The 14457-nt window shown below is 38.6% G+C and overlaps 1 protein-coding gene across 1 annotated transcript in view; it reads left to right on the top strand.

Annotated features, from left to right (window-relative positions):
- The first annotated feature begins 8211 nt into the window (after positions 1-8211).
- Positions 8212-14457, top strand: part of per (period circadian regulator) — a 33502-nt gene continuing 27256 nt past the window's right edge. Inside the window, exons 1-2 of the mRNA XM_046621728.2 lie at positions 8212-8465; positions 11624-11704. Coding sequence (XP_046477684.1) covers positions 8374-8465; positions 11624-11704 — 173 coding nt within the window. The 5' untranslated portion in view covers positions 8212-8373. The remainder of the gene's footprint in view (positions 8466-11623; positions 11705-14457) is intronic.

Below are 14457 nucleotides of genomic sequence, written 5' to 3'. Positions count from 1 at the left end.
AACTGCTAATCGCCGGGTGTAACAATTGACGTGATCATGGTTACTTCATCCGTGTCCATTGTACGTGATTTCATTCGTTTCCTGAGAAGTATTTGGAACTCAAGATTAATGGTTTCAATTTTTTTGACTCAAATTAGGTTAGATTAAAGGACATGCTTACCGGCCTGTGTAGAAAAGAAACACTCCGAGGGTGGTTATAAGTAGACAAATGACTAGTATCAAAACGATATAAAACCACACCCAGGTTTGCTTATTGTTAGCTTTGAAGGTCTTTAGATTGATAGGTTTTGAAGATATTTTCGCAAACACTTGGCCGGTCCTGTTAACGACAGCCACGATAACATAATAAGTTTCTGCAGAACGTAAATGACACCTCGGCGATTTCTTATCGTTCGGGATCTTCTCAATCGAGTATTTCTGAGTCACGTTTTTCGGATCCTAAAACGTATCAGGAAAAACAGCAGGATTGGCAGATAAAAAATACGGCACGTTGGAGGAAGAATTGATCTGTTTTCGTACTCACCTCGAAGCTTTGGGCAATCCATGCCTTACTGGAATCGTTTCCATTGATCAAGAGTTTTCTGAAGATCGGCGGGACGCTTTGGTTGCTACATGTCGATGTTCCCTCTACGATGATTTTCACGACGCTGTCCGACGTTATGTTCAGGATCTTGGGAATTCTGATATCGACCGAAGTGTCCGTTTCTTCCACCTCCAGTTTTTCATCCCTATCGTCGAACCCCACGCTCGCCGGGATCCAATAATCTACGACGCTCTCTAGTGTTTGTTTGTAACTATTCACCATTGTCACGACAAAGCGGTATGTCGTTGCAGTTGAAAGTTCATATGATCGATTCCCAATGCAAACATCCGCATTATTTGGAAATATCTTCGTCGGCCAGACGGAAAGTGTTGAATTCATTAATTGAACGAGTACCGTGGTATTACAGTCGGTTGGTGCAGAAGTGCATGGGTTAGTACTCCGGCTTATCCACGGGTTTGTCCATTGTAGTTCCACAATGCCGATTCCGATTAAGGATGGTTTCCGGTCCAGTGGGTTGTTGGTTGCTGTGAATACCAAATGATACTTATCAAAACGAAACTAATTACGTTGTGCATCATTTTAAAAATTGCGTAACTATATATGCGATAGCGATGGTTTTCAAGCTGCGTCTACACTGATTAGGTATTATTCTACACTGATTGTCAGGCGACTTTGTTCGTGCGACACGATTGTTCGACGTGTCGAGTGACCAATTTGTAAGTCCAGATGGAATGACACTCGACCCATGTCACAAGTTTCCATCTTCAACGAGATCACTTGCCAGATTATATCCCGTTATACCTATTTTCATATCCTGAAGACTTGAGCATGCCCTTAAATCTCTGCGGCCTCTGTTGTACCTTTTGACGTGAACAACTATCTAAGCTGTAGCAGCCGACAGAACGTAATCATTGTCGAACATAGTATTTAGTACTGATTTCTTATAAAAAATTATTCGCAGTTGCGTGTGATTGCAAAAACTGATGCACGTGCGATGCATTCGACTCAGTCGTGTGACCGTGTCACATGGCCAAGTCACTTCACTGTAGGCGCACCCTCAGTCTGCTTCCATTTCATTGTCAGTTATCAAAAGCCTTTGATCGAGTGGATATAATGACGCCAGAAATAAACAATACTGCATCACGTGTTGACTGAAATTGCCCATCGGCAGATATAATTAGCCACGAGATCTTAGAGACTCTAATTATGGAAGCCGTTGTTAAGTTATTCAAACAATAACAGTAAACGACTTGAGTTAATTTCAGTTGAAGGGGGATGATTGGAGTGTATCTGGAAATACTCTGTGCGTGGCTTGAGCTGCGATACTTCGAATTATGGAAGGAGCCTCTCATTCAGGAAGACAAACTGTTCCAAAGTGACTTCGAATATGTTGACACCTGTCACTATTTCATTCGAATGGCGTTACGTTATTCTTTAATCGAGAAAAGGTATTCTTCAAGTGGGTATTCTAGTTTAGAAATTTGATGAAATGGATTTTAGTGTTTTTGCATCTTATTATAGCAACATCATTTAAGAATATTTTCATCCAGAGATGATGTTAAATTTCTAAAAACTGAAAAATTTAACTGGAAGTTCTTCAAACAGCAATAAAAATCTGTGCAGAAATGGATGGTAAAAATTATATGAATATTTTTTTTTATATCAAGTCCAAAATGCAGACATCTAGACTACAATATCTCCTTAAATTATGCATATCTTGCAGTACATACACTTACTCAGAATATCTGTCGTGAAATCCGTTTCAGGCCCAATTATATTATTATTGTTGCATTCGTGTAATGGAGTTTTCACCGTTATTACAGCTCGTACTGTGTACGACGATTGAGGTACTAGACTGGCGATTTCTGATTTATGATTACGTCCTTGTCTATTTCCTTGGCATTCAACTTTTTCACTCCATGACCAGTTCCTCGGCTGTAAACGACAAGAGTGCAATGATCATCATTCAGCAGCAGTATCACGAGGATTTGAATTTATCAAGAAAGTTGCAACTGTTCGATATTATTGATACATTCGCGAATGCTTTGTGTTACCTTTATCTCGTAGCGAATGATCTGTATCCATTGTTCATCAATACTGGTAGGGTAGTGGAATGAAGCTGCAGTTGCCGTAATATTCAACACGCGTGGTTCAAGTGGAGCTAAAATTAATGGGAATAATGTTGAGTGGATTGCGAAAAAAAATGTATGGTTCAAAAGACACAATTAATTGTTCAATCGCTTACGCAGGACTAATTTAATCCCTAACAATCACCGGAGTAGAGTACACATCTGGCGATGTTACCATTAATTGCTTTCTTCATCAACGAATACATTTATAAGAATTCTGAACTCTGCAGCAAAGGCTCAATATTTTAATATTCGAATAACAGAGAATTTTTGGCGATTTGCACTCAATTTTTCTTCTCCTGAAATCTCTAAGATTTCCATCAAATATGTACAACTGTAGACAAGGAGTTCACTAAGTTTCAAACTTTTTGATTCTGCAAAACAAGAATAGGGAGAAAGAATTATTCGAAGAAATTTGAAGGCTTTGCGGCATAACTTAAGATTAGTCCAGTCCAGATAGACATTCAAATGGAAATAATTAGGGGGAGCGATTTTCTTTTTTATACTTCGGGGGGGTGGTTGGAAGTCTAAATCTCGATTTTCGGGAAAATCCCGCCATTGCGTTCGCAGCCATCTTGATTTAAAGTTCAATTTTTTCGTTTTTCTGAAATAACTCGTTAATTTACAACTTAGGAGCAAAAATGGTGAATCCAAAGTTGTTGAAAATTTAATTTCCCACAGGCTTGGTCATTATCATTTTTACGCTAGGATCAATATTTGCAGAGTTATACTATCAAGTTGATCAAAAAAATCGTAATGGGTGGAATTTTATTTCCTTCAACTTTGGTTCTCACACTTTTTATACTCCACGATCAATATTTTCGGATTTATATACATATGTATATATATTGTTACAAATGGTGAAATCACCCGTTTTGTCCCCTTTTTAATGATCTAGTAGTCATCATAGATAAAAGACGTTTATAAACCTCTTATGTCTTTCAAAAGAATAAGGTTGCTGCGTCAACCAACATTATTGTAAAAACAGTCTATCTCGAGACTTTAAAAGAAGAGCTTCGTCACAAAATAAATCCTTTTCCTCTCTTAATTTTCCGCTTTGTAACACTGGCGTCAGAAGTGGGATTCTTCTGAATCTCGACAGAGTTTTGAGTGGATTTTGAGTGATTAGAAGTATATACAAAAAAATGCAACGATCTCCTCTGACGAGAGCATCACGCGCGGAGCGACGATCTGCCGGACGCGTTTCGTCCCATGAACCGGCGTTTCCTCCCGTTTCTCCTCGTTTGGAAGCTGAGGTTCAGCCCCAGCCCCAACTAGCTCTCTTGGCAGAGCTCATCCAAGGAAATCAAGATTTACTGATGCGACAGATACAACAGCAACAACAACATCAACAACAGCAACAACAACAGCAACAACAACACCAACAACAGCAACAATTGCAGCAACAAGAACAGCAGAATCTTCTGCACGAACTCCTCTCGCAACAACGTCAAAAACAAGAAATCGTGTCCCAGGCGCTGATCGGGATCCTGCAAGGTGTGCAGAAGCTTCAGGAGCGGCCGCAGGAATTCCCGATACGCCCAGTTCCGTCCCCAGGTAGAAGGACTTCTCTTCCTTCAGTCCCGGTCCCAGCAAGGAGGACGTCCATTCATTCAATTCCGGATCAATCAAGGTCTGACGCCATTTATGTGGGAGGCGAAATTCCCCCTGTTGCTAAAAATTTTCCACCTGCTCATGTCTCGCGACAAGCTCAGGTTAGCTCTTTTCCGCAATGCCACGATTTTTCGTCACGTGATATTTCAGAAGTAGTTGAGCCTCCTGTCGCGTCGTCTCATCCTAGCGTGGATATTCAGTCAGAGTTCTTGGCCTTTTTAAAATCGCGCGGTACTGTCAATGTTCTCTCTCCGCAGACTCAGAGCTCGTTCGGACTCAATCAGGTCTCTGTACCTGACGCGAGTATTGTAGAGTTGCCCTCGAAACAGTCGAATTTGAAGCCCGGTTCGTATGACGGTTCGTCTGCTTGGAGTCTATACGAACGTCAGTTGAACATGATAAGTAAGGTTAATGGTTGGAGTCCATCCCAGAAAGCAGCTAATTTGACAGCCTCTTTGTCCGGTCTTAGCCTGGGTTCTCCGGATATTCAGACAAGATCGTTCCTTTTCTTTCTATTGAGTGAGTTATAAATCCAATCAATCGCGTATTTTCCCCCCAAATTTGCTTAGCGAATTGGGAATCATCCGCTTCCTCTCACTTTTGTCCTCCCAACTCTAGGGTGTGCTGTGTCCGGAGGGAACCCCGGGTCGGTTCACCTGTCCTTGTCTTGATCCCCGCAAGAACTTTGAACACCAGAAAATCTCTTCCTCTGGGATCCCTTCTGTCTCCTGCCCTTCCGAAGTATCCTGACGCGATCTGTTCTCGAGTTCCTTCTTCGAGGTGTTCCAATGTGTCTTCGGCCAAGGAATCTCATGAAGAACTCACCAACTCACCCTTTACACTCACCTTTGTGAAAACACTGAACATAATGATGTTTGGGGTTTTGAATTTAACGCTCAACTATCTGCTCAAGGTTTTCTGTGGTTCACCTTGAGACTGTGGGCAAATGCCAGATAGTAAAAAGGGAGTCTTCAAATTTTTAGAGCCACAGCTCCAACTCACCTTCGAGCACTGACTACTAGATCACTTTTACAATTGTTTTTTCTTTTCCGAGTCGGGACGACTCTTTTCCTCGGGGGGGAGTAATGTTACAAAGGGTGAAATCACCCGTTTTGTCCCCATTTTAATGATCTAGTAGTCATCATAGATAAAAGACGTTTATAAACCTCTTATGTCTTTCAAAAGAATAAGGTTGCTGCGTCAACCAACATTATTGTAAAAACAGTCTATCTCGAGACTTTACAAGGAGAGCTTCGTCACAAAATAAATCCTTTTCCTCTCTTAATTTTCCGCTTTGTAACAATATTGTAACGTATATTGGAAAACCCCTGAACTGAGTATACATCCGAAAATATATATATTAGGGTGGGCCCAAAAAATCGACTATTTTTTTTTTACTTTGTACTCCGAAAACTTGGATGGTGGAGACCTCAAAAACATTCTCTCCAAGTATGAGCTCTTAATTTTAATAGGAAGGTCCTCCGCCTCGCAGTTTTCTATTTTTTTCCTATGGTTAGGAAAAAAAACACATATCTCGGTATCTGCTATTTATAAAAAAAAAATGTATATTATATTTTCGTAAGAAATTGAATTCTCTACAAAAAAGGTCTCTTACAATTTTTTTGTATACCTCACTGTTCAGAAGATATTCACCGTCAAACTTCTAGTGTGTATTGAACGTTAGAATATATATACGTGTATATATATAAATCCGAAAATATTTTTTATAGGTTAAAGGTTAAAGATATTTACCATGGTTGGCGCAATTCAACCGACACCGTTCTGATTCCGACTAAGACTGAGGAGTATCCTCAACTGTCGACGAATAATTAAAATATAGAAAACCGCACAAACCATTGTTTGCCGCAACGGAAGCTTCATACTTTTCCGTTTGACGTAGAGACAAGTAACGAGTTTAGTTAGCTTCATGTAGAAAATTTACAAAATCTATTGAAGAATATTTGTTGAAGGAATTTCTCATCTCACGTAGAGCAGCTATGCTTACTGTAGACGGAACTCCCAGCCCTAAGTACTTGTGCCAATCAACACGTTCGTGACGCGAAGAAAATTGATCTGGCGATTCGGGTTTTTGGCGATGAGCTACCATGAACCTGATATTAACATATTCCATTATTCCGTATCAAAGCTTTGCTTTCATCGCTTTGGTTCAAAATGTTTTCATATCATGTCCGGGAAAAACTATTTTCGTCTAATTTCCAAGTCCTCAAGTACTGGTCTTGGTCAAGGATTTCCACGAATTGCATGAGTCGGAAACAATGTCGTCATTTCCAGCAGGAAACTTGACTTATTGTTACCAAGTACAAACCGCAGCCCACGAAATTGTCGCTGTAGATTTTATCTAGCTTAAAATGAACGTTTTTTCATATAATCTTTCGGCGGATGTGATAATTAACTCGACATTTTTCCAATAAAGCGTTGGCCGTTGGAGGAAATCGGAAATTTTTGCGCTAACATTTTTACTCTAACACGTCTCACCGGTTTTCCGAATCGAAGTATCGACTACGTGCAGAAAGATAATATCCATAGATGAAAGTGTTAATCTTCAAAATCAAACCGGAATGAATCCCATTGGGAATCATTTTTTCTCTGTACAATTTTTCCTCGAGTTTATTATTCAAAACGGTGAACATTTCCGTCTTCTAATCGACATAATCCGACGATGTAGATACTAAGCATAAAACCCAAGACATTTTCTAAGTATTCTCAGAAGAAAGTGTCAGAAAATGCTGGTTATTGACAGCTGTGATGTGACACTGTCTGTGGATTTATTTTTAGACAGCAGTTGCCACGCAATAACAATTGATTGCGTAAAGAGCGGACATTGGAAACAAAACAATTTTCAAATATGCTCAGTTAACGATTCGGTTGCGAATAACGACGATCAGTTTCCGAAAAGGTGCCGGCACACATCGTGTGCACTTTAGAGTGGTTCACAAAGAAATTTTTTTTAAATATCAGTGCGGATTCCTTATAAAACTGTTGTTTACGATGGAAGAAAATCCTCTGCTAATTTCAGCTCGATTGAATAAGATTTAGTTTCTACATCGAAATAACACGTAAAAAAATGCCCAACTTAACTCACCGTCGATTTATCGCGTGAAAATATAAGCGATGATGAAAAATATCAAGAGATCTTTTTTGCAGGCAACAATATTTAGTACAAAAAACGATCTACAGACAGAGTGAAGAGCTCAAAAAATCAAAAGTAATCGTATTAAATTCATAGAAAATAAAAGTTTACATAATTTTTTGTTTTTACCAAACGTCAGGTAAATCTTATCCGATGGAGCTGAAAGTTGCAGGGGATTTTATTTTATCGAGAACAAAAGTTTTATAAAAATTCGGAACTTGAAATAAAAAAAAAAATTACCGTCGAGCCACTCTAGTGTACATACATACAACAGGGGATGAAAGCCCGACAAACCGCATTACCGTTTAGAAAAACTGTGACTGAGTTCAGCAGGGTAGGAATTAAATTCCTCCTCCGAAGAACGAAGAATAAGTCGTGTGGCGCATCCGGATGGTGCGATGAATCCGAAAGTGACTTTCCCACGGCTAAGAATAGGTTTCGCAGGAAGACCCTTACAGACGACACCCCCGCTTTTGGAACTTTCTGTGAGTGGGAGGCTGTTGTAATTCGCACGGGGTTGGCGGCGGCTATTTTAATCTCGTTTCCCGAGGCACGTTCATCGGAAGGGGGTGGTGTTGGGGTGGGAATGTTGTGGCTGTTACGAACCCAAACACGGCGAACCGCTATCGGCGACCGGGAGGGGGATCAGAGACTCGTGTGTCTCGCCACGTGCCCAGCGTTTCTTGCGGAAATTGTTATTGCCGTATCGGTTGCCAGACATCGTGGACTTGTCGGGGATCGTAGTACTGGATCGTCAACCGTCCGGTGCACAGTTTACCCGTAGAGCCGGCTCTTGGTGATCCCTCAATTTTACTCGAAGAGTGTGAACGACGATCATTTCCTTAACGTGGCCACGATATTTATATTTCAACACAGTCGCACAGTACTTGGCGGGGAATTTCAAGTTCATTTACGAATATTGACATTTATTCACCATGGAGGTAACGTCCGTCGATAATACCAATAATACCAAAGTGATCGATTCCGTCTACTCCAAGAGCTGCAGCAACAGTCAGTCGCAAAACAGGTTGGTCCCATCGGCGTAATGTTCCTTATACTCGTAGTTACGAAGTTTAATGTGAATTAAAACAGACACAGATTTTTTTTTTTCACCATTCGTGATTTAAACCGTCACCGTTTATACCTATCTTCGTGATCCTTTCTCTTTGTAATTTTGGATAGAAAAAAATAATACGATCCAATTTTATAGGAATGTAAAAAAATATGTGGCATTTTTTTTTGTTTTTTTTTAATACATGAATGAAAATAAAGCGCGACGATGACTGTTTATTTTCGGCAATTTCGAATCGGCAATTTAAGTCTGTTTTACTTAATTCTGCGCTTAGACCACTTTGGTCGGAAGGAAGGTTGAAAAAAGGTAAGTTGGGGTAATACGTACGTGAATTTTGAGCTTCAGATCTTAGTCTAAGTCATTTATAGAGTTTTTAAATTTTTTTTTTTACATTCAGAAAAAATGGTAGAAGTAAAATCGCTGCTTTTACTCATGGTTGCATAACGTGACCAAACTTTGTACGGTATAAGCTCTTACATCTTAAGGTGTTCGAATGTCCATTTCTACCTTCAAATACAAGGGTGTAAGATACGGAAGATATCAGAATAAGAACGTCTTGTCTGTAATTGCCAACGTAAGCAAAGAAGAGGGCAAATTCTAGTTGTGTAACATCTTGCCTACATTTGGGGCATGCCAGCGGAACTCGATGTACGCTCAACCGCGTCTGTTCAGACTCTCGATCAGTTCTAAATTTTTTTTGGAAGTCCATTAGCCAGTTAGAAGACTCTGAATTTTTCCCAGATTTTTTAAAACGAACGATTTGGAGTTGTGAATTTTTTTTTCTAATAACCTGTTTCAAAAAATACAATTTTTCAAGACGTAGTGCAACAACGCGATGTGGGTCGATAAAATTTCAATCAAATAAGATGGTCAGTTTGTTGAGACGTTTGAGAAAAAAAAAATGGTCAAATAACCTAGAACCTCCTCAAAGGTGATGTTTTCCCCCTTAAAAAGAAAATCGATTTTTCGATAACTACCACATGATTGATTTGGACCAATTTTTTCATGAAAAAAATATCGGGCCCAATCAATCATGATGCGTTGACGAAAAATCATTTTTTTTCTTTTACCTTGGGTGGGAAAAATCACCTTTGCGGAATTTTTAGACTTTTCTACCATTTTTTTTTTTTATAATGAAATTTCGAACCGAACCGAGCATTTTATTTGAACAAAATTTTATTGTCAGACCTCACGTTTTTGCCCCACGTCCCCTTGAAGAATGTCATTTTTTAAGAGAGGTTATTTGAAGAAAAAAAATCGGAACTCGAAACTGTACAAATTGAAAAATCTGCACAAAAATTCCAAGTCTTCTTATGGGCTAGTGGAATTTCGAAAGAGATTAAAAACTGAAATTGATGTTGACCCTAGGTCGAGTACACGCGAGTGATGCTATTTATGCCTCGTTATTATTTATGTAGGCGTTCTTTAATTAAATTAACACGGGCCGACAAATCATTTTATATATAAATATAACATACGATGTAATAACCAGATTCACGTGCAACGATATAAAATTGATCTTGACTGTATAACCGTTGCTATTTTCTGTCTACATTCAATGAACTATTAATGGATACGATAACTTCAGTAAATTTGCTATGACTTACGAAACATCCTATTTTGAACTTTATACGATTTATATTTATATTTCCTCCTTACGAATATACCGCAGTGGCTCCAAATATATTCTCAGCACGCTACGTATAAATATATCGAAAAACACGTGGTAAGAACAAAGCCATCGTTTCACGAGTCACGTGAGCTTTAAATACCTAGTCATAAATAAACGACCTGAACCGAATTTGACCATCAATGGTTATGTCTGGTTAACACATTTCCCCACTCCGATATTGTCGGAAGGTGTATTAATATCGCTATCGTAACAGGTGTATAATCATTCCTGAGGCGGATCCGTAAGCTTCTAATTTCGACGTCTGACCACTCATTGCCGCTACTACTTATTTTCATTACGTGGCTCGTCGCGCGCTCAATATTTTTCTACTTAGTAGAAAATATTAGACCCTGCGGGCACTCGATTAAAGACACCGATAAATTGTTCGAAATTTAAGTCACGGTCAGACGAGATGTAAAATATTAATTATCTGACGATTTCCCGGTTCGTTTATAGTTACGCTTACCTCGATCCGCGATACTTACGTCATATTGCTGACTGGCTCCCACGATGGTGAAAGGACATGGATATTATTGCCTGCAGTTTGCACGTGTTCAACATGTGAGGAAGAAGGATTTTTTCACTCAACTTTCCGAGCACGAGGCAGGCCTCGTGGCGTTAGAATTCATTTTTTGAAAGAGACTTGTGTCGACGGAAAGGAAATTTTTATTATCATGTTTGTCAATCGGGAGTTATTTTTGTGTTTGCAGTTCAACTCGTATAAGCGTTTTTCCCGCAACGTGACGTTTTTCGCGGTGTAAGAAAACATCCTTTTCCTCTCGTGATGGACCTATGTGATATATGCCTTATACGGCTGAGCCGTACGTAAATAATGGGATACCGAATCCTTTATCTGCCCTTTTATCTGAATTGTAAAATGGAAAACGAAGCAACAATTATTCTGTTCTATTTAATTGAAAAGTCATTTTAAAGAGTGTACGAAAAAAAAATCTTTGCACTTTTAGTTTACGCGAAATTTTTTGATTTATTTTTCGTACCTCAAGTATAAAGGTGCATCGGAAATGGTTACCTTTTATGGAAAGTGACGCTGAGAGAAACATCGAAAAGTTTGAAGTGTTGGTGGCAAGTAGGAGCCGCTTAGCCTTGAAGTCATAAGATTGCCCAGAGTCACGTGTTAGGTGCCACGCATATAACGCCATTCCAGATATACGATTTACAGAAAGAAAATTTCTAGGGCTCCATTCTAATTTACCAGCTTTCGTAAGCTGAATTTAGTAAAATTTCACGCCAATTAAATAATTATTAGAATTATAGGTTAGCGACGACTGACAAATACAGATACAAAAGTGAAAATTTCTATGCTATACCAATCGTCCAATTCAATTTTGGACGTCTGATTAATTTTTTAATAATATTATTATACTGAAAATGATATCGGTTCGAGGTGTATAATCTTTGTTCTATTTTATCTTTCCAACAGTGGCAGTTCCAAGTCGAGGCATAGCAACAACTCGGAAAGCAGCGGCTACTGCGGTGGAAATCCTTCGACCCTTGGTTCTTGGTGAGTAAATAAAATAAAAAAAAAAAAAGAGATTTCGAGTTCCGTTACGTTCGCGTTACGTTAGAGACATGAAGATAATTATTATGATGTAAGTCTACGATATTTAATGTTGCATGGATTTGATTTTTTATCCCACCCTGCACTTGTCGTAGAAATATATTTCTTTACACAACCACATTGAAAACGCGTGATCGGACACTGTTTTATATATTCGGACTTTATACACTTAATTAATTCTACGAATTAGATTTCATCGTATTTGATAATTCGTTATTTGGATGCTTTTATCAATCGGCCATTCTAGCGTTTCATCCCCACTCCTTGATTATACCGATTATACGTATATCCATATGCACGCTGTGCATTAATGGACGCATTTTTCTACCTCTATTACTCAGCGCACGTGTAGCTTCATGTGCGGCTAGACTTGAAGATTGTACAAGTGGGAGAAATGGCTGTAGTAAATCTTTTTTTTTCATTTACCTGTAGTCAATTCGCACTGTTGCACAATTTTCCTTCGACGAACCAACGGCTTCAACTTCTTTGATCAGTCGTACAATGCGAGTGAATTTAAGGTAATTTAGATTCAAGTTCTCCTCGAGTGCACGAGTCAGCCAAAATTTTAAACTTCGCTATATCTGCGATGTACAGCACATATTCTCCGTTCGTTCGTAAGCTAAAATCTCATGTCCAGGCTATTCGTGCCCGTTGTGCAATTATTAATAACGACATCCGTGCAAGGCTGAAGGTATTGCGTTAAAGGCCTTGTCGACGCCTCTAATTATACAGAGTTACGTGTATTCCAATGTATTAGGGTGTTTCAGAAAAAAATAATTTTCGATTTTTCACTGTGGCTCCTCCTAAAATGTTTGCTTGGGTCAAAAAAGAGATTTTGTATAAAAAAAAATTTTTTATTCACGATACTTTGTAATTTTAAAATATTGCATAGAAGTGAAGAATCAACTGAGCCCGATATTCCACGCAACGTAGAACGCTCATCTTTTGACAGAACCTTGCTTTCAACCTGTGAAAAATTTTTAGGGGGTGCCATGGTGAAAAATCGCAAATTATTTCTTTTTAAAACATCCTACGATGCATGTGTTCGTACGTGTAAATGTGTATAAGAAGCAAAGAAAAGATGAGAAAAAAGGCGCACAACCCGATCATCCCTCGTGAATTTATATTCCCATTTCCTCTATTCGTTAATCTCAGTTTCCTGCAATGATAATTGTTTCGGTCCTACAGAAAGCGACAGTTTTTTCAATTGACTTTTGCCAGCTTCACCATAATGATTAACATATTGAAAAAATTTCGGACATCGCGATCTTTGCTTTCCATGAAGCACCTGTAAAGGTTACTTAATCAAGCTAGTGAAAAAAAGATGTGAAAATGAGACACATTTACCTTAGTAGGCTTACAAACAGACCTTACAGAATTTTTTGTTCGCATTTTCTAAAAATCAGACTCATGTATTATGTAATGTATAGATGTATATATCCTCTACTAAATTTATCGCAAATGGGAAGTCAGACATTTATTTGTATTTCACACCATGCCATTTAAATTCAGAGTTTCTATTTTCTACTCGTTTTCAAAGAATCTCGGTTAACTCTATGTATCTCGACTGAAACTTGTTATGAAACACAAGGAATGAAAACTTTGAAAATACGTCTGGAAATTTTTGCAAGCATGGGAGACTGCAGCGTATAAAAATGTAATTCTGGACTGGACGTGGACATTGTTTGTTATACAACGCGTGCTCGTAACAACGTCCCGTGAACGCTGTAAAAGAAAAAAACTGCGGAGAAAGAGTGAGAAGGAAATCATAAAAAATGAAAGAAAGGTATTGAGGAGACGGTTGAAAATATACATTTATGTTTAGCTATCATTTTTTTTCTTACCGTTGCAAGATTTTTCATCGAAAAGAAAACCAAGAAAGTGTGCCGCGACAGAATTCACTAATTTTATAATCAATACCGTCTTATGTCGAATACAGTAGAGTTATTTTAAGTTCTGTAAGAGTGAGACGTATAATTATAAGGCAAATAATGTAACAAATAAAATACAATATACGATAAGGTATAAATAAGAAAATAAGTATACAGCGCCAACTTTGTTGGCTTCCGCGTTGAAAAGGTCGGACCGGCAATGAAGTCAATCCCGGAAGCTCGAACGTAGGTTGAGCAGCCAACATCATGAAAACAGAGAAAGTAACGTTACAGCTGCACTTATTTCGCGGTAAAAGTGCAGACTATGTCTGAGACCGCGTGCGGAGAAAGCGCCGAGAATATTTCGTTGCATAACACAAAGATCGAATATTCTTCTCAAAACTTCTCGCGAGAAATGTTTCTAATGTGGGATATTTTTATCCTGCAGGAAGCGGGAAAGTAAAATCTGTTTTTTATTCCGCAGGTATTATAATTTGACACTCCGTCTCGCATTTTTTCATCCGGTAGGCTACTTGGATTTTATTTAGTTGGTTATTTTTGTAATAAAAATTTTTTTACGTAACATGGAGTATTTGCAGCTGCTGGCAAATATAGCGAAATGTGTTCTCGGCATAAAGCTGAACGCACGGAGTAATCGATATCAATAATTCCCAGCTAGAAATATTGAAGTGTGTGTGGGTGTCTCTTTAAATCTCACGTAATTTCAACGTGACTTGGTTGTATAATTGCGCGGTAGGCAAGCTGCGTTGTATACATAAGGTTTCGGAAACAGTTGATTATCGAAATTTAGACGACGATAATTAG

The sequence above is a fragment of the Neodiprion pinetum genome, chromosome 4 (assembly GCF_021155775.2).
Source record: "Neodiprion pinetum isolate iyNeoPine1 chromosome 4, iyNeoPine1.2, whole genome shotgun sequence".
NCBI classification, from domain to species: domain Eukaryota; kingdom Metazoa; phylum Arthropoda; class Insecta; order Hymenoptera; family Diprionidae; genus Neodiprion; species Neodiprion pinetum.
This window is presented reverse-complemented; position numbering and strand designations above follow the sequence as displayed.